The sequence below is a fragment of the Poeciliopsis prolifica genome, unplaced genomic scaffold (assembly GCF_027474105.1).
Source record: "Poeciliopsis prolifica strain line A6 unplaced genomic scaffold, Auburn_PproV2 SCAFFOLD016, whole genome shotgun sequence".
NCBI lineage: Eukaryota > Metazoa > Chordata > Actinopteri > Cyprinodontiformes > Poeciliidae > Poeciliopsis > Poeciliopsis prolifica.
This window is the reverse complement of record NW_026562391.1, coordinates 4,607,295-4,624,020: the sequence shown is the minus strand read 5'-3', so window position 1 is coordinate 4,624,020 and position 16,726 is coordinate 4,607,295. Positions and strand designations below refer to the sequence as shown.

The 16,726-nt window shown below is 42.7% G+C and overlaps 4 protein-coding genes across 6 annotated transcripts; 1 reads left to right on the top strand and 3 right to left on the bottom strand.

The window, feature by feature from the left end:
• Nucleotides 1–10: 10 nt before the first annotated feature.
• On the top strand, nt 11–4,234 carry si:ch211-286b5.2 (uncharacterized). The gene is made up of 7 exons (XM_055040901.1): nt 11–34; nt 613–719; nt 799–1,466; nt 1,893–2,382; nt 2,635–2,762; nt 3,332–3,424; nt 3,698–4,234. Exons 2-7 carry the CDS (start codon nt 618–620, stop codon nt 3,768–3,770), a joined length of 1,554 nt encoding a protein of 517 aa, XP_054896876.1. The 5' UTR covers nt 11–34; nt 613–617; the 3' UTR covers nt 3,771–4,234.
• Nucleotides 4,235–5,099: 865 nt separating this feature from the next.
• On the bottom strand, nt 5,100–6,490 carry nanos3 (nanos homolog 3). The gene has a single exon (XM_055041343.1). It carries the CDS (start codon nt 6,355–6,357, stop codon nt 5,737–5,739), a length of 621 nt encoding a protein of 206 aa, XP_054897318.1. The 5' UTR covers nt 6,358–6,490; the 3' UTR covers nt 5,100–5,736.
• A 1,766-nt stretch (nt 6,491–8,256) lies between these two features.
• si:ch211-286b5.4 (afadin- and alpha-actinin-binding protein) lies at nt 8,257–11,877 on the bottom strand. 2 transcript variants are annotated; one of them, XM_055041442.1, is made up of 12 exons: nt 11,736–11,877; nt 11,545–11,624; nt 10,796–10,864; nt 10,605–10,722; nt 10,449–10,527; nt 10,232–10,352; nt 9,972–10,116; nt 9,784–9,887; nt 9,543–9,704; nt 8,979–9,087; nt 8,684–8,852; nt 8,257–8,361 (listed from the first exon to the last, which is right to left on the bottom strand). In XM_055041442.1, the coding sequence occupies exons 1-12, from the start codon at nt 11,785–11,787 to the stop codon at nt 8,268–8,270; spliced, it is 1,302 nt and encodes a 433-aa protein (XP_054897417.1). In that variant the 5' UTR covers nt 11,788–11,877; the 3' UTR covers nt 8,257–8,267. The 2 variants fall into 2 exon arrangements, with proteins under 2 accessions (XP_054897417.1, XP_054897418.1); XM_055041443.1 differs by having other exon boundaries at nt 9,972–10,104.
• A 456-nt stretch (nt 11,878–12,333) lies between these two features.
• On the bottom strand, nt 12,334–16,652 carry si:ch211-286b5.5 (uncharacterized protein LOC100003596 homolog). 2 transcript variants are annotated; one of them, XM_055041172.1, is made up of 3 exons: nt 16,429–16,652; nt 15,889–16,015; nt 12,334–13,599 (listed from the first exon to the last, which is right to left on the bottom strand). In XM_055041172.1, exons 1-2 carry the CDS (start codon nt 16,516–16,518, stop codon nt 15,890–15,892), a joined length of 216 nt encoding a protein of 71 aa, XP_054897147.1. In that variant the 5' UTR covers nt 16,519–16,652; the 3' UTR covers nt 12,334–13,599; nt 15,889. The 2 variants fall into 2 exon arrangements, with proteins under 2 accessions (XP_054897147.1, XP_054897146.1); XM_055041171.1 differs by having other exon boundaries at nt 12,334–13,596; nt 16,429–16,651.
• Nucleotides 16,653–16,726: the final 74 nt, after the last annotated feature.

Below are 16,726 nucleotides of genomic sequence, written 5' to 3'. Positions count from 1 at the left end.
ACGCGTGGTCCTGTTAAAGGCGCACGCAGCTCAGGTGAGCAGTTTCAGGTTGGTGAAAAAAAAGTAAAAAAAAAAAAAAAGTCCTTAACAATAAAATAATTAACAGAGAAAAAAAGATAAAATTTCGCTCGAGCTCAACCGATAACTTCATTTAAGATGCCGGTTATGTTCACGACAATTTTCCACTCAGCTAGCTAGCTAGCTAGGTGTCATTGTTTTGCTACACGCTCAAATATTTTGGTGAATATTTTCTTTCGGTGTAAATTGCTTTGTTTGCCCTAAAAAAATTATTGGATGGTGAGTAAAGTGAAATTTAAATATCTTGTTTGCGTTGTGTTGTATTCTGTCATATCTTCAAATGAATCTTTTTCTTTCTTTTAGTTGGCAAAAATGACCAAAGGGAAAACAAAGTTTAACAGCAACGATAAAAATATTTTTTAAAAAGTTTAGAGGTATTAGAGTATCTCTCAGTCCCTATCCATCAAATATGGTTTTAAACTCCAGTTAACGATTAATCGGTTATTATACTAGTTGACGATTATTTCAATAATCAATTAATTGTTTCAGCTCCACTGTCTTTGGTTGATTCGCAGTGGTTTTGTATGTTTTAAGAGGACATGGCTCCACCCCAGACTCGGTCCCTGAGGTCAAAGAAAAGGACCTGTCCAACTGATGAGTCCTCCCAGACACAGGAGGTCCAGGTTGTTCCCCTTCAAAAGGTATTTAGGACTTAAAGCGGCTTCGACTGATATTATATTTAAACAAACTGGCAAGTCAGTCTTTTTCTTTAATTATTAGGATGCAGAAGGAGATATTAAAGACGTCAATAAGATGCTGCAGCAGACTGATCTCCAAGAAAGTGCTGCAGACCCAAATATGCAGCATGAGGGAGAGGAGCGGTGCAGTCTCTCAAAAGCAGATGAAAACAACTCAGAAGAGGTAGATGCCACAGATGTCGCAAATAATGGGAAAGAAGAGACCACTGTCTGTGAGCCCAGCCATCGTTTTGAGCTGGATACCTGCTGCGAACAAACTAATGATTGTACCAACGGAAACAAAACAGGCTCAGGAGAGTGTAGCACATCTCCACGCCAACCCAACTGCGATGTTTTGGAGAAGCAAGTGATCGGAGAGGAACGCTCCAACTTGAAGAGAAGTCAAGACACCAACGACAATAAGCCCAGCTGCGGCACGGCGGACGTCAGGGAGTCGGCGGCGGGTTTACCGGCCAAGAAGAAGCGAAGGATGGGCATGTGTGGTCTGACAGAGAAGGAACGGAGTCACTTTCTACAGGCACAGCAGCAGGAGAGTGTGGAGGACGGAGCAGGGAGCGCAGGAAAAGCCATATGTGATGAAACCGCTGTGCCTTCAGCTTCAGAGGACGATGTCCCCCCAAACCATTTACCCGTCACATCTCCTCACGTCTCAGCAGACGACAGAGAGGAAAGGGAGCCTGATGATTATCAGTCAGTGTCTTTTTAATATGATATTATGCAGTGAAGAAATTAGCTTATATTACATATATCTTGAAATTATATTTTTTGAAAACGGTCCCAAAGCAACAATATTATTGTTATCACAATAACTTCTGGGACAATTTATTGTTGAGCAAAATTTGTTATTTTGACAGGCCTGCCTCAAAAGATGTTTTATTGCAGTATGCTTCATTGAGGAGTATCAGTACATAAAAGGAGCTGAATTTAAAGACATGCCGCACTGTTTATTAATAAAAGAAATGAGACAATAATGTATATTTCTATTCTGAGTAACATACACTGAACTTTGTGATTGTAAAGTAACAAAATGCAACAAGAGAACAAATGTAGACACCTTTGCAAGGCCCTTTAAATATCCTTCTTTCATTTTTACCTTAAACTTTACCTTCAATGCAGAGCTGAAACCGAAGTCCACAGTTCTGTGACCGATACGAATGGTACCGGTACCACATGTACCCCAGGACGCTCAGAGGAAAGAGATTCCGAGGCTAAAGACGGATCTCTGACTGATCCAGAACTAAATGGCAACACAGAACCAATTCAACTCGCACAGGAAGCGGAAGAGAAACATCTGGAGGACCCGCACCCACCAGGAGTCAAGGACGCCGCTCCATTGCCGGAAATCCAGACCAAAACAGAGGAAGATTTGTCACCAAGAGAACAAACGAATTCTCTCCACGCTTTCATTGCAAGGCAGCAGGAGGAAAGTGATGCTGACGCGGCTCATCCACAGATGTGCGGTGTGATCGGGGCAACAGATGAAAGCAAACTAGAGGTGACTGATGGGAATGGTGGTGAAGAAGGAGCTTCCTTTGCAGCGACTCAATCTGCAGAGTTAAACTGTGAGGCTTCACTGGCTCCCACTGCCCAAGAGACGAGTAACAGCGTAAGTGGAAGACCTGATGTTGACCCTGAAAATGATTATGTCTTGACCGATTTTAATGGGTTTTCTGTCATTTAAACGCACATTAAGAAGGAATGGATAGCGGAGGATTTGGGAGTTTAGAACAAAAATATTAACGCATTTAGCTCAGGAGATGATTTAATATTCACAGACAAAACCCAACTCTGAATCATTTGTGTTAAGAAAGCGCTAGACTTCATATTTATTTAAAGCTCCCTGTGTGTGTTTGCACAGTGTGATCCAAATGATGCTGCTGGTCCCGCTGTCGTCCACACTGAGCCGACCAGGAACCCGGAGAACTCGTCCGGCTCTGGAGTCTTAAATTACGTGTCGGACTCCCAGCTCAACAACATTGTTTTCATGTAAGAAAAAGATCAAAGACAATACAGGTGCATCCCGGCTGATTTGAACATAATCAAAAAGTATTTTTTTTCCCCCAGCAGTTTAATTTTAAAAGAGGAACCCAAGTATTGATTGATTGCACAAAGAGAGATAAACTTCAAACATTTGCTGTTTAGTTATTAGTCATCAGAGCTTGCAGCAAATGGAAACCCAAAATTAACTTTCTCACCAAATAAAAATATAAAACCTATCAGAGTCAGTTTTAATACAGAAATGCTCTGTAATGTTGTCAGTACAAATAAGACTCCTGACTTGACAGTTGGCTAGCAGGCAGTCATTCATGGTGGGTCGTTGCTAAAGAAACTTAATGTTTATGGAGCACTGTATCCAAGCATGTTCACAGAAAGTTTAGTGAAAGGAAAAAGTGTTGGGGTTTTTTTTCTCAGAAGAAAGCAAATTCCTTCATAAGACTTCACAGAAGTGAAGATTGGTATTTGAATATTTTTAAGTGCTTAATAAGCCTGTAAGTTATAAAATCATGTCTTTAATCACCTATTTATGATCCAACCAACATTTTGCTCTCATCTAGTGAGGAAATGAAGGAAGGACCCGATCCATTGGGTCATCTTGAAGATGCCACAGAGCTGATGTGTGGACTGATCAGAGAACTCTCCTCTCTGAAGTGAGTAGAAACCATTTCTGTCAACTACTTGATCTACTTTTACGTTTCATTTCACTACTTTTGTCGTCTTTTTTGTCCTCTTAACTCATCTCGGTCTCACTCCTCAGGGAGTGACGTTTTTATAACTATTCGCTTTCATTACCTTGCTTCATGCTGTTGCCGTACATCCTAACCCATGATGTACGGCTTTAAAATTCTAACGGTGGATCTTCATTTGCACATGACGAAGCTGAAAATGGAGAGCTTAACCCAGTTTTTTCCTTTTTGTTCTAGCCGAAAGGTGATGGTCGCCCATCGAGAACTGGAGAACCTGCGGCGTAAACCTTCAAGAAGCTCTGTACGTTAGACTGTTTTCCAGAAGATTTTGATCTCATGCTTTTCTCTCGTTTAGAGTTCCTTGGTAAAGTACGAAAGGCGACACTAAAAGTATTCCCCTAGTTTTCCATGTTCTTCTGAATGTTTGCTTTGGCTATGTTGATGATCTACTTCATCCTCAATAAATCTATGAGATTCGTGCGACCAGAATCTACTCTTAACCGATGAGCTGCTTTTAATGTTGCAACAAGTCTCAGTCTCAGTGGCTAAATTGACCAGTTTGCTGTCACAAGAACCCGATGGTTGCTGTCAGAGCTCAAGCTTTCTTCTGTGGAAAATCTTATGGAAAGGACAGCTGTCTCTGCTGGTCAGGATAGAGGGAAAGATAAATGTTCAGAGACATCGTGGATGGAAATCTGCTTTGGAGCATATTACTCTCAGACTGGAGCGACCGCTCATTTTTCAGGACAATAACCCAAAGCACACGCCAGTATCTCAAAGTCTCCAGAGCCACTGTGAATGTTCTGGAGTCACCAAGCCAGAATCCAAACTTAAATCCATGGAGAGAGCTGAAAATGGCTGACATGTCTCCCATCCAACCCGATGAAGAACTGGGAAGACTGCGAAACGACCTGAAGATAGGCGAGATAACTTATTATAGGGTTGGACAACATATCACAATATAAGCGTTTTCCATCAGTTAATTGATTTGGTTTTTGTTTTAAATATCTGAAATACTGCCAGTGATGTGACCCTTCCTGTTTTATCCAAAGTTTTTCACAAGAGAAAGGATGCAAGTGCTGCTAAAGCAGGAACAACAAAGTATTAATAGCAATCAATACTTAAACAGTTTTCTATTTGTAATGAATTTGCAAAAAAACCCCAAAAACTTCCTACATTTTAATTTATGTGTAGCACTTAGAGTAAATAGATTAATTTAATACAATTTGGAAGAAGACTAAACATGGCAGGAGTGAAGTGTGAATACTTACCAGATGCTGTGTAAAAATGAAACAGCCCCAGTTGATTAAAAGAAAAATTAAAAACTCTCCCCAGTTCAGAGAAGCCTCTTGCATTCAACTTCCATATGCAATATTTTTGACATAAAACATCTGCTTTACCTTTCACACATTTACCACCATTTTACCTTGCTCGTCATAAATGAAAGTGTATGCCAGGCGTTCGGACAAACAATCTAAGATCATAACGTAACAAGGTTCTGAACGCGCGCTGATGCTTCCTTGTGATCTGCATTTTCAAAGCAACAACTACTTATTGCTTTAAAAGTATGTGGAAGATTTCAGGTGTCGGTCACTACACCAGCAATGAAAATGAAAAAAATTAAATAAAAAATTGCAACTTTAAGTTTAGCCACTTGTTTATAACTGGAACCACAAAAATATTTTCAAACTTTACATGAGTTACAGTGGCATAAATGGGAAGTATTCCAAATAAAACATGCTCCCAGAATCTGGTACACAGAAGAGAAGGTGCCCCATTAAAAGCTTAAAATGCCGACATGGTCACATTATGTAAACATACTGTAGAAAAAGGTAATATTGGTGAAGATGGAAGTTCTCCCAGACTGCTGATTTCGTTATAGTCCGTCAATGCATTTGGTAAAATGTATGTGAACCAGGACATGTGTTGACCATGTTGTAAAAGTATTCAACCCAAAAAAATGCAAACATTTCCTTTTTTTCTCTCTCTCTCCTCCCAAGTCGTCTCTCTCTCTCTCTCTCATTCTCTCTCTCTCTTTTTTTTTGAGTTAGTCCAAATTTCAAAACAGACAAGAGTTTAAATTAAATGACTCCAAACAGAAAACATGCATTAAAAAAAGAAGAAGAAAAGCATGCAAATAAGAACACAAAGCAAGCAACACACAAAAGTAAAAGCCACACTTATATCGACTTATTATAATAATTAAAATGCACACAGAGAAAGAGGGGGAAAGGAGAAGCTTCTTTCTGTTTAGGGTCTCAAGGCCACCTGTTAAATCAGCGCCTGGTCTTGGTGTACACCGAGCTGTAGGAGCTGTCCACTCTGGGACAGAATCGCTTGGTGTGGGCTCTGGCCCCCGTGGCGCCGCACAGTGGACACACGTACTGGCGCAGGTAGGGACACAGAACCTCTCCAGCCTGGTTCTTCAGCCAGTGGGATCCGTAGACCAGCTCGGACTCGCCGTTGTGTTTGCAAAAGCTGCAGAACTTGGACGAGGGCGGCTCAGGAGCCGGAGCCCCGAAGCGACCCGGGGTACTCCTGCGCTCCCTGGGGCGACACCCGGAACCAGGCGGCGTCTGCGGCGGATCGGCGCCGGCTGATTCCGGTGCGGACCGCAGCGCATCCTCCTGGTGCAGCGCAACCGCGGAGCCGGACAGCAGGGAGTCGCAGGACTCCGCGCTCAGGCGCATCGACGCCAAAGTTCCGCCGAAATGATCGAGTCGGGAGCGACGCGCTTTGAGATCCGGCAGGACGGGATCCCCGGTGCTGTTCCGACGCAGGATCTCTCTGACCGTGTCCGACAGTCCCATGTAGTCCCTCCAGGGCTGAAAACTTTTGCTGTTTGACTCCATGAAGCGCGGCAGGTGGTGAAAGAGCCCCAGCACCAGGCCGTTCATTCTGTCTCCTTCCCTGGGTTTGTTTTCTCGACTGCCTGGCGATCGAGTTGCTTTCTTTCTTTCTTTCTTTTTTCTTTTTGTTTAAAGCAGAAAGTCGCGACACAGAAAAATTGCACCTGGGTGCGCTCAGACACCTGCGATCGCTAATTAGGCACACGAGTCTCCAGGAGGGCCAGCCGGCCAATCAGGAGAGCTCAAGCACAACACGCGCGAGCCTCTCAACCGTCCTCCAATCGCAGCGGACCCCACGCGACGCCCCGGTTCTTCCTGCCGCGCGAGGACACGTGTTTATTAATATTTTTCGTTTGTTTTTACTTCCACGGCTCATTATCATTTCTCTCTCCTGCAAAAAGTGCTTTATGTCCTCGTTCTTTTAAGTATCCACGTAATAACTCTACAAATTAAAACACTTTTTGTGGGCAAGAAAATTGATTCGCTGATGGAAGTCGTGTCTGAATCACTATGCGGAAGTACAGGACGTTGTGCTCCCAGGATGGATGATTTTCTCCCTGACCCCCAACCGAGACGGGCCTAAATCCACATGTCCCTTACAATGTCCCAGTGAACAGGCTTCACTGGGACGAGTTTATTTCTTGTATGGGATTCTAAAAAGTTCTAGCGTTAAGAAAATATTCCCACTGTATTTGCCCTTTAAACATTTGTTCGTTGCCTTTTATTGATATTCCCTCTGTGTGTTGATCCACTGCTAGTCGGGTATTGTCAGAAGATAGCATTCATGCAATCTGCATGATATGGAAATAAAAATAGCACTTTGTGTCCTTCCAGATTGAGACTGGGTAATTGTTTGTTTTGCTTTTGAATTTAAGTTGGAAATCAAACGTCAGAAAGCAGCCATGAGACCGGATGGCCTCGGTCAGGAGACGACTTTTACTTTTAGTCAGGGGCGCAGCCTGGGCGGGGGAAGTGATGACAATGACCCGTCCTCTCCTGAGTGAAATTAAAGCTGCAGTAACATATAATTTTTAACATATTTGTTAAAGCTGTCATTATGTTATGACAGTATGATATCGAGATGATCAGTGAAACATTATTTCCTCTGCCTTCTCCCAGTGTTATCTAGAAACAGCTAATCAGAGACAGGAGAGTTTTAGTGCTGTCAATCACAATCTCATGTTGCTGCTCATCCCTACGCAGCAGCTAATGCAGCCTATGACAGTAGATAAACATTTTTCCTGTAATAATATTTTTTTACCATCAACAGTTAGTAATGAGGATGATTGACAGCACTAAGACCCTCCTCCTGGTTCTAATTGGTTGTTTTGGTCAAAACGTTGCATTAATTTAGCCAGTAATAGCAGTGGAACACAAAGACTGATTGTTTTCACAGATTATGTGTCTCAATCTGTCACAACATAGTGACAGTTTTAACATGTATGGAGAAAATATTTTATTAAAGTTATTTACTGCAGTTTGAATAAAATGCAACTTGGGTTGCTTCATGTATATTTTGCATGTTGCCTATGACTTGCTGGTGGAGAGATATTTCAGTCATCTCAAACTATAAAACAAATTTAAGCAACCTACTTGCATACTGTATGTTGGCTCCATGTAAAATTCATGAGCAGTAAATCTTGTGCTAGAATCAGTATTTAACCAAAGAAAGCAAGGCCGTTGCAAACCTTTAAAATTGAGACACTTTCGATAAGTCAGACTCAAAACATTGTAACAGCAGCTGTGCAGGGAGGGCCCCAATTCAATTTTTGGGCATGGGCCCCAGGATTCCTGGCAGCGCCCCTGCTTTTAGTGATATTCAGTGAATGTCTCAAAACATCAGCCGGCAGTGAATCATGATCGACAACCAGACTTTAAGACAAAATAAATGCTTTTATTAAATTTGTTAAAAAGACAAATACTGCAGGTGGAATGTGCTTTAACTGCAGCACTTTGAATCACGACCAGCTCAAAACTGAAGGCCAGGCTGTGTGAGGTCTCCTGTCAACGCCGCCCTCCCGCGTCTCTGAGCGGCGATCAGCTTCCCTGGACCTGCAGAAGAAGGACATCATTCAACCAGATGAAGATTTGAACTTTGCCAGATAGTTTCATGAAGCAAAACTCTTTAAATCCTTCAATTGAGAAACCTTTTGCACAGCTAGTTGGTCAGGAGACGGTTGGGGCAAGATAGAGCCCCCGCATCACAGGAACTCAAAACAATGTTTTGCAGTAGAATTTGTACATTTGAACTTTTTCACATTCTAACTAAAGACCTTGAGGTCGTAAAAAAAAAAAAAAAAACTTCAAATGATACATTAACACCTCTGTAAAGCACTGCACATTAAATTTTGACAGACTTTGTGGTAACACTAACTGGTTATTGTATGACAGATTGAGAGCGGAGTACAGCTGAGGTGTGCTGGGCGTTTGAACTCTGACCCTTCCCTCATGTAATCCATGAGCAGCAACGTTCCCAGAGCCGCGGGGTGACGGACTGAGGGGAAGACAGCCGGATAAGTTGGCTCCTCCCACACCAGAGAAATCTGCACCACAGACATTTGGAAGGTGAAACGAATGTGCCGAACACAAAACATACAAGTACACAGAGTCAAACGTCTCAGTCTGCACCGTCACCCAGTCCCTCGCTCATGATTCCCAAAAGCGCTCACCGAAAGCGCTGCTGTCCCGCCGGTTGGTTGCCTCTCTTTGAAACAAGGGCGAATCACACAGATACTGCTGCTTTAAGAACAGGCCCCGTTGTTGCTCAAAATCACGGCGCTGTGGGCAAAAGACATACTTTTGTAGAATGAGTTTAATAAGTGCTTGATTTGACAGGCAACGTCAAATCAAACCACTTTATTTCACCTATGGTTTTAATCTATGGCTGAAAAGACAAATTATTGAAACAACAGAATTTAGGCCATTTGCTGAAATATATTCAGAGCAGTAACTTAGACAAAACTGTACAAAAAATAAATAAATGCACATTTTGCGTTTAACACCTTTATCTGAAAGTATAGTTTAACCAAAACCATATTTACAGTGGCCTAGTTTACATTTTAAGCAATGAAATATTCTTAGTTAAAAAAATAGCATCTTTTAATGTTTCCAATATTGAATAAAAAGGCATAAATGATAAATGAAAAAAATTTGTAGAATGTACCTTGCTTTTTTTATCTGATTAATCACCAGAATAACCGATTACTGATAATCCCAATTCAACCCCATCTGACCTCGTGGCTCAGTCGAATGGCAGCGTCGGTAAACGCTTGGCGCTCCCTTTCAAAAGTCCTCCTCTGATGAGTCAGCTCTGCCCAGGACATCTGAAGACGTTCCCACTCCTCCAAAAAATAGGAATCCGAGAGTTCGGATGGGACCGTGGAGACCAGGCTGTCCTAAGACAAGCAGCCAGAGCAGGTCTCCATCAAACTGATCACAGCTCACCGAAAGTTTCAATAAAAAGGCGGCAGATACCTGCAGAAGCTGCTGCTGCAATCTGACCACCTCCTGACTTTCTTTCAGCTCGATCTCCAGCTGAGCCATGAGCTTATCGTGGTCGGTACCAGAAGTTGCTTGACCTGCAGACAGAATCGTTTTCTTGCAGCTTTTGACGACTGGTTTGGTTACAAAACGCCTCACGAGATTTACCGTCGGCCGTTCACCTTCGGACAAGACACTTTGCAGCTTCTTCTGCACCAGCCTCCAGCTCTGAACCACTCCTCCAGTCAGGTGCTCGCCAAGCGCCGCTTCAGTTTCATCCAACTTTTTCTCTCCATCTTGGGTAACTTCCAAAAACTGTGGCAGCCACTTACAAAAAACCCACAAAAAAAGATTAGTGTTCACTCCAGGTGATATACTTTTTAGCATTACGTCATGTTTCTTCAATTGTAGTTAAAAAGGCTTGACCTTGACCTTCTCTGACCTGCTCCATGTCGACTCGCAGCGCGTGCAGCAGCGTGGTGAGGCTGTGGCGCAGCTTCATGGCCTCCCTCAGCTCGGCCTCTCTCCTCTCCAGCATCAGGCGCAGCGCAGCCTCTTCTCGCCTGTCGGGAGGAAGAGAGAAGACTGCAGTCTGAAGGAGGGGTCCAACTCAAAAGGCCAAAACTTCAGCGACCTTTGACAAGCAACCGTCTGCATACCTGGCAGTAAACGGGGCCGATTTGCTGAGTTGCTCCCTTTTGCCTCTGCTTCCAGGAGGAACGTTTATTACTTCTATAGCTGCATGGGGGAAAAAGAAAACGACGCGATAAACCTTATTTTCAGTACATTTGTTTGAAATTATTCCGAAGTCTCACATGGCCCTTTGTGCCTGTCAGTCAGCTGGGAGAGCCTCTCCTTCAGTCTACTGCAGAGCATCTCTCTGCGCTTCAGCTCCGCCTCCTGTTGGCTGCACTGCAGCTGCAGACGAGAACTCTGACAGGAAGGAAAGCGACACTTACGGTAAACTCAATCAGGAACTTATCGCTCTCAAAAGTACTGCGCTTACTTTTGAACGCTCAGATCTCAGATCTCCCTGAAGCCTGGCCACATGCTCATCCGTCACTCTGAGCTGCTCCTGTAAGATGACACGGTTCCATGAAAAAGCCCTCTCACCCTTTGACCTTTCACGTTTTTTGGTTTGGGTCAAGGGAGTGTTGTGTGAGATATACCAACGGAGAGTATGGCGCATTTGTTTTCAGTCAGTTTTACTCTGATTCCCGTAAATAAAACCCATCTGTATTTTTTTTTTTATGTTTTTTTTTGTCTGGCAGTGTGGCATCAGAACCGATGTCCAAATGAGGCACAACAGATTTTACTTTCACAAGTGGAGCGTTCCAGCTTTCGCCATGCTGCTCCTCCTCATGCAAGTGTAAAACTTTAAATTGCTTTGATTTTAATCATTTCAAGCAGAGATAAGTAGAACTCGATGACATACAACATTTGACCCTCCTAGTTTAAGTCGAAGCACATTCATATGTTAAAACGGCTCAGTCAAAGTCCAGACCTTAACCCATTTGAAAATCCGTGGCAAGATATAAAAACGTATGTTGACAAATGTCACCCATCCATCCATTTTGTGTGAGCTAATTTTGCAAACATGCACCACAATGTTTAGAAACTATGCATCATTTTTCTTCTGTTTCACAGACGTGTGTTATTGTGTTTACCAGAAAACTGAGAAAAAGATTAAAGGCTGGGAAGTAAGCTTGACAGGACAAGTGGTTTGCTTGGTAGTTGAGCCTCTCTTTGACCCACCCTGAGGGAATCTCCTTGCTCTTTCCAGTCCTGTCCGTCAGCCCACCAGGATGTGCTTGGGTCCCTCTGGAGATACGAATCTGCAGCCACATAAACCAAAACAGAAAAAAAAAGAGGAACATCAAAGAATATTCAGTGCTAATGTGAATAAAGGTACCGATGTGTACATAAATGATCAGTTCAAATGAAACCTGAAAGCTCCTGTTTTCCACCATCTTTGCTCTGGTCAAATCTGTACGCCATCTAAATTCACATTTACGAACTGAACACGTAGCAACTATGAGCAGAGCGACGTGATCAACAAAGCACACATGCATACATTCCAGGTTAACACGCCTGTGTGCATATTTCCAGCCATTAGCGGTCAGACCTGCTCGCAGCTGCGGCTGTTTTTATTTCCAGGTGACAGCACTTCTGCTAATTACCAACAACACACACCAGGTAGGGCATGCTTTGGATTCAGTTGAGCAAGAGGTTTTCTCTAAAGCTTCGTTTTCGCTACTACTGTACTTCTCACTCGGGGTTCCTCCTGAACGCGCTGCAGGCCAGGCCGTGGAAAAACAGCACAAGAGGTCACCGACCGTGACCCTGGTTATGAGACACGCTGGGCTGGCTCTCTGGACGTCAGCGTATTCAACACATCCGGACATGAAGTCAGCGTGTGTCGTTAATCATTTTAACAGGGCCGGACGACTACACACGAAGAAGTGTCATGCATTCTCAGAACATTAAGAGTTGTGCTTCATTAGTTTATTTTAACAAAACGGTGAAAAGAGCAAAACACACATGTTGCAAGTATATATATATTTTTTATTTATTTCCTTTCATACAAACACATTACATTCACCACAAATCATAGAGGTGGCAGGTAACAATGATTCTTATGGCTTTGTGCAGATTTCTCGTATTCGACGACACAAAGCAAATCCGGCCCGGCAAGCTCCCCGCCACGGCGAAGAGCCGATCCAATCGACGATAAAATGACGACTTTTAAATCCAATTTAGTCCAACTTCACTCAAATAATTTGATTGGAAAAGCGTCAAAATACACGCGGCGACGCAGACAAGACTTAAGGACTGTCAAAAAGCAGTCACGAGTGAGAAAAGTGACAACTTAAAAAAATGGAAAAAGTTGCAGGCAGCATTTCTGTCGTTTCCTAACCAGTCAAACGTTGCACAGAAAACCCGACAGCAGGAAAGATTTTTGGTTGATTCCAGCGTGGAGAAACGAAGACCGACTCATTAAATACGAAACAACACCGAAGGATTTCGATACAGACGCAAGCGTTCGTGCAATGTGAAATAAATTAAAAGTTGTTACCACTATCCAAATAGTGCAAGGCCTTTGCGTGTTTTTATTTTAAATAAAAAGATTCAACAAAAGCACCGAAAAGGTGAGTGAAAGAAACAAAGAAGCAAAAGAATAACAAACCAGCACTTATTCTAACATTTAAAGTATGTCATGTTGTAGTACCTCAGGTTCACTGTGACACTTTTCGCTTCAGTACTTCAATCTTTTTTCTTTTTTTTTAAAAAGGCACCGGTACAGTGAGTTGGCCAGCAATGTCGTTGGGCATCATGTTTTACAGAGATACACGACACAAAACAATGCAGATGGGACAGAACCTGCATCGAATTTACATTTAATATCCCTCCACCGGCCCTTCAGAAGGGCACCGCCTGAAAAAGCAAACAGCGGCAGCAGTCCGTAAATAGATGAGCACTTAGGCAAAACCAGATTAATCATTAGTCAAGTTAGTGTCAAGGACATCTTCTGCTTGTTCGTTGAACAAGTAAGAGTTTGGCCGTGCTTTCGTGTAACAGATTGGGAGATATGATACCATTGGTTTTGGCAAAAAAATAAAAAATAAAATAATAATAAAAATAGTAGATCAACATCAACCCCACAAAAAACCTTCAGCACTGAGTGCGTTTCCTCCTCTTAACCTCCCTCCCTCCTCCCCGTGAAGAGCTGCAGAGCAAGTCTACGATGACGCAGACGAGAGGTGAAGTGAAGCTTTGACAGGCGAGGAATCCTTCATGTTCCTTCTGCTGCTGGAAGAGAGCAGAGAAAATCAGACGATTAATATGATTCAGTCCGACTGTGGTGTTCCAGTCTTGTTTCATCATGAACACTAATACGTCTGTTGCCATAACAGGGCAAATCCCTTCAAAGTGAAAATATCTCGCTGTTTTGCTTGGCACATAATTCTGCAGACAGCAGGGAAATCTCCAGCGCCGTTACTGCAACACGGTAATTACTAAACTTTACCCAAAGATGGCTTAAGCCTTTCCACATCATGCCTTTCACATATAGGTTGTTCATAGGTTACCGAAGGAAGAAAAGTGGTTTATGAGATTTCCTGTTTTGTAATAGAAGGCAAAAGAGCAGAAATACCACAATGTTGAACTGCTGCATATTTCCAACTTGGGGAAGTTTTTTTTATATATATATATAAAATAATAGCAAAACAATGCAAGTCTTTTGTGCTTTTTCCTGATTCGGGCTTATCGACAGATCAGAAATGCACCTTTTACAATTTTGGATTTGATTCCAGTAAAACTTTGACCTTTCAATATCGACTTTAGCCAGTTACGATTTCTCTTTGAGAACAGTAACCAAAAACAAAAAGGAAGAACCAGGCCTCCTTTTTCTGAGCAGTCTCTATTTACATTAGAAGCAGAGGCGATGCAACGCTCTGTGAGAACTGTCACTGGCCAACAGGGTTTTATAGTTCTCCTCAAAGGACGTCCAAATAAATCAGACCTAAATGTGAGTTTTTCATGTTTTTGATTTAGTTTTTAGGTGGATTAGCATGACTAGTTGAAGTTTCTGTGTGTATTTTTGGGGGAAAGTAGATCGAGGTCTGTTCAAAGTTTCCAAAAGCATCCTATCTGATTTTAGTTTTGGAAAAATAAAACTGAGCTTTAAAAAAAAATAGTTGCTTGTTTTCTTTTTTTCCTTCATCTGTAGTATAAAGGACAGAAATGGTATTTAACAAATGTATTGTTGCTTCTTTCTTTTTAACAATTCAAGCTTTATTTTTGATTTGCCAAAACACACCTTCTTTAGAAAAGGGTAACTTTATAGCACTACGAAAATGCAGATCTTCCTCCTAATCATCAAGGTAACCCTTGCAGGAACTCAGTTATCTTTACACATTTAAAAATGAATAAATATATATATCACTTATATTTACATTTAGTCATTTTGAACTCTCATCAGTCTTAGATATATATTTTATAAACTTTGTCTTATATGGTTATATTTGTATTATTGATATTTAATGCCTCAGATGGAGAAGCTTGTCAATGAATCAGCAATTTCTCCTTGGAGATCAATAAAGTATATTTTATTCTATTCTAATACTGAAATATTATGTTCTGCCAAGCACAATCAGAGGGTAAACCAGTGAGCTGACGGTTATCTGACAGACAGTCACTGACATCAGGGAGAAGGACAGAAATTTACAGAAGACAATGGCTACAGAAGCTGGCTCTTCAGCCTGCTTGTTAATGTAAAGTTGGGTGGAAGGAAGAAGTTTATGAACAACAGCAAATCTCGATATTGAAAGAACTAAAAAACAAACCTCATTCAAGAGATTGGGGAAAATTCACAAGTAGTGAGCTGAAGATGGATTCTCATTCTAATTTACAAGATCCTCTACAGATGGCAGATACCTTAGCATTCACACTGAACCAGGTCTGACGGATCAGCATTCAGTGACTCCTTTGAGTGTTCAACACCAAGATAATCAGAAAGTTAACGGGTAAATACACAAATTTGTTTAGTCAGTGACTCAAGCAACCTGTCTTCAATCTGAGACCTTGAGACGAGGGCTGGGCGATAAATGAATAGCAGTATGCATCACAATAGACATGTGATCATTATCAAGCCAATAGAATATCCAACCATTTAATTTTCTTTTTCTATCCACACATATCCAATCATTTCACTGAACTCTGATCCAGTAGTGCACAGCATCTAGGGAGATGTAGGCAGAGGAAAGGCTTCAGCTTGGTGACGTCAACTCACGGCCGCTTCAGACTTTGCATATCTGATAACTGCTTAAAAATAAATAAATAATAAAACCCACAACAACAGTGGAGTGAAAGAAGATGAGAAAAACTGTAACAGTTCAAGTCACCAGTTCAGCCGCATTTCAGATGATTAAAACAAAAGAAAAACAAATCAATATGCATTGATATCCACTTTTATGAAACCCTTGCCATGATGACATTTGTTTCCAGCCACGTCGCCCAGCCCTACGTTGAAACAGAAGGGCGATAAACAATAAACAGAATGTGAGAAGCGCCTCTCAGCTTCTTAAAAGTGGACTTTACCTCAGAACAGCGAGCAGGACTTGGGAGGTCTGAAGGGGTTGTCGCTGGAGGGGACTCCCATGAGGAGGGGGTCCTTGCTGGCATTCTGCATGCAGAAGTTTTTCAGCTCGGTGGCGGCCTGGGACACCTGCGGAGCCCGACAGATGGTGTGGGTGTGAAAACACGACCAGCATAATAAACCCGAGACTGTGTTCGTCTTTTCTCGTTTTCCCTGCGCCGACGTTTTACCGCCTCTGCTTTTGTTTTGTTTGCATAATATTTGCACGCAACGGGGCCACGGATCAGCCGTGACGGATGAGCCGTGGTTGCCACCTAAAATGTTTCGTTTTCATCTACAGGCCCTCTGGTTTCCACAGAGCTCGGCTCGCGCGCCTTTAACTGCAAAACTTTGAAGCAGCGGCGAGTTACTGATATTCCAGCGACGCTTTTTTTTTTTTTTTTTACTGAACTACCAGCAATTTAGTCAAAACCCCACTTTTCCCCTGGTTTCCAAACTTGGCCTCGACGTTCCGGAGGAAAGTCTTCCGTGTTTGTGTGTACCTTGATCCTGCGGGTGCTGGCCTCTAACCGGAGCTGCTTCACGGCTCTCTGGGCGACCACCAGGTTGCTGCTGGCGTTGTTGTTGGACATGGCGGCGGCGGCGGCGGCGGCGGCGGCTGGGGTTCGACAAAAATCCAACTCTCGTTTCTTCGGCCGCAGCGGAAGCGGGACGTCAAACTGCTCTCCACCCAGAACTGAACTGGGAAGCGGCGCAGGAAGGTTGCCATGCCCACAACTGCGCCGTCCGAGGCCTCCCATTGGCCAGCGCGGTCCGTCAACCACGTCATCTTCCCACCGT

What these genes read in the sequence shown, in the direction of transcription:
- si:ch211-286b5.5 (XM_055041172.1), bottom strand. Translation starts at nt 16,518, where the DNA reads ATGTCCAACAACAACGCCAGCAGCAACCTGGTGGTCGCCCAGAGAGCC. An exon ending in CCAGCACCCGCAGGATCAAG is followed by an intron (nt 16,016 to 16,428) that starts GTACACACAAAC and finishes CGGGCTCCGCAG; the next exon opens with GTGTCCCAGGCCGCCACCGA.
- si:ch211-286b5.4 (XM_055041442.1), bottom strand. Translation starts at nt 11,787, where the DNA reads ATGGCGTACAGATTTGACCAGAGCAAAGATGGTGGAAAACAGGAGCTT. An exon ending in GCAAAGTGTCTTGTCCGAAG is followed by an intron (nt 9,888 to 9,971) that starts GTGAACGGCCGA and finishes TTCTGTCTGCAG; the next exon opens with GTCAAGCAACTTCTGGTACC. An exon ending in CCATTCGACTGAGCCACGAG is followed by an intron (nt 9,088 to 9,542) that starts GTCAGATGGGGT and finishes TTTTGCCCACAG; the next exon opens with CGCCGTGATTTTGAGCAACA.
- nanos3 (XM_055041343.1), bottom strand. Translation starts at nt 6,357, where the DNA reads ATGAACGGCCTGGTGCTGGGGCTCTTTCACCACCTGCCGCGCTTCATG.
- si:ch211-286b5.2 (XM_055040901.1), top strand. Translation starts at nt 618, where the DNA reads ATGGCTCCACCCCAGACTCGGTCCCTGAGGTCAAAGAAAAGGACCTGT. An exon ending in AGGTTGTTCCCCTTCAAAAG is followed by an intron (nt 720 to 798) that starts GTATTTAGGACT and finishes TTTAATTATTAG; the next exon opens with GATGCAGAAGGAGATATTAA. An exon ending in CCCAAGAGACGAGTAACAGC is followed by an intron (nt 2,383 to 2,634) that starts GTAAGTGGAAGA and finishes GTGTTTGCACAG; the next exon opens with TGTGATCCAAATGATGCTGC.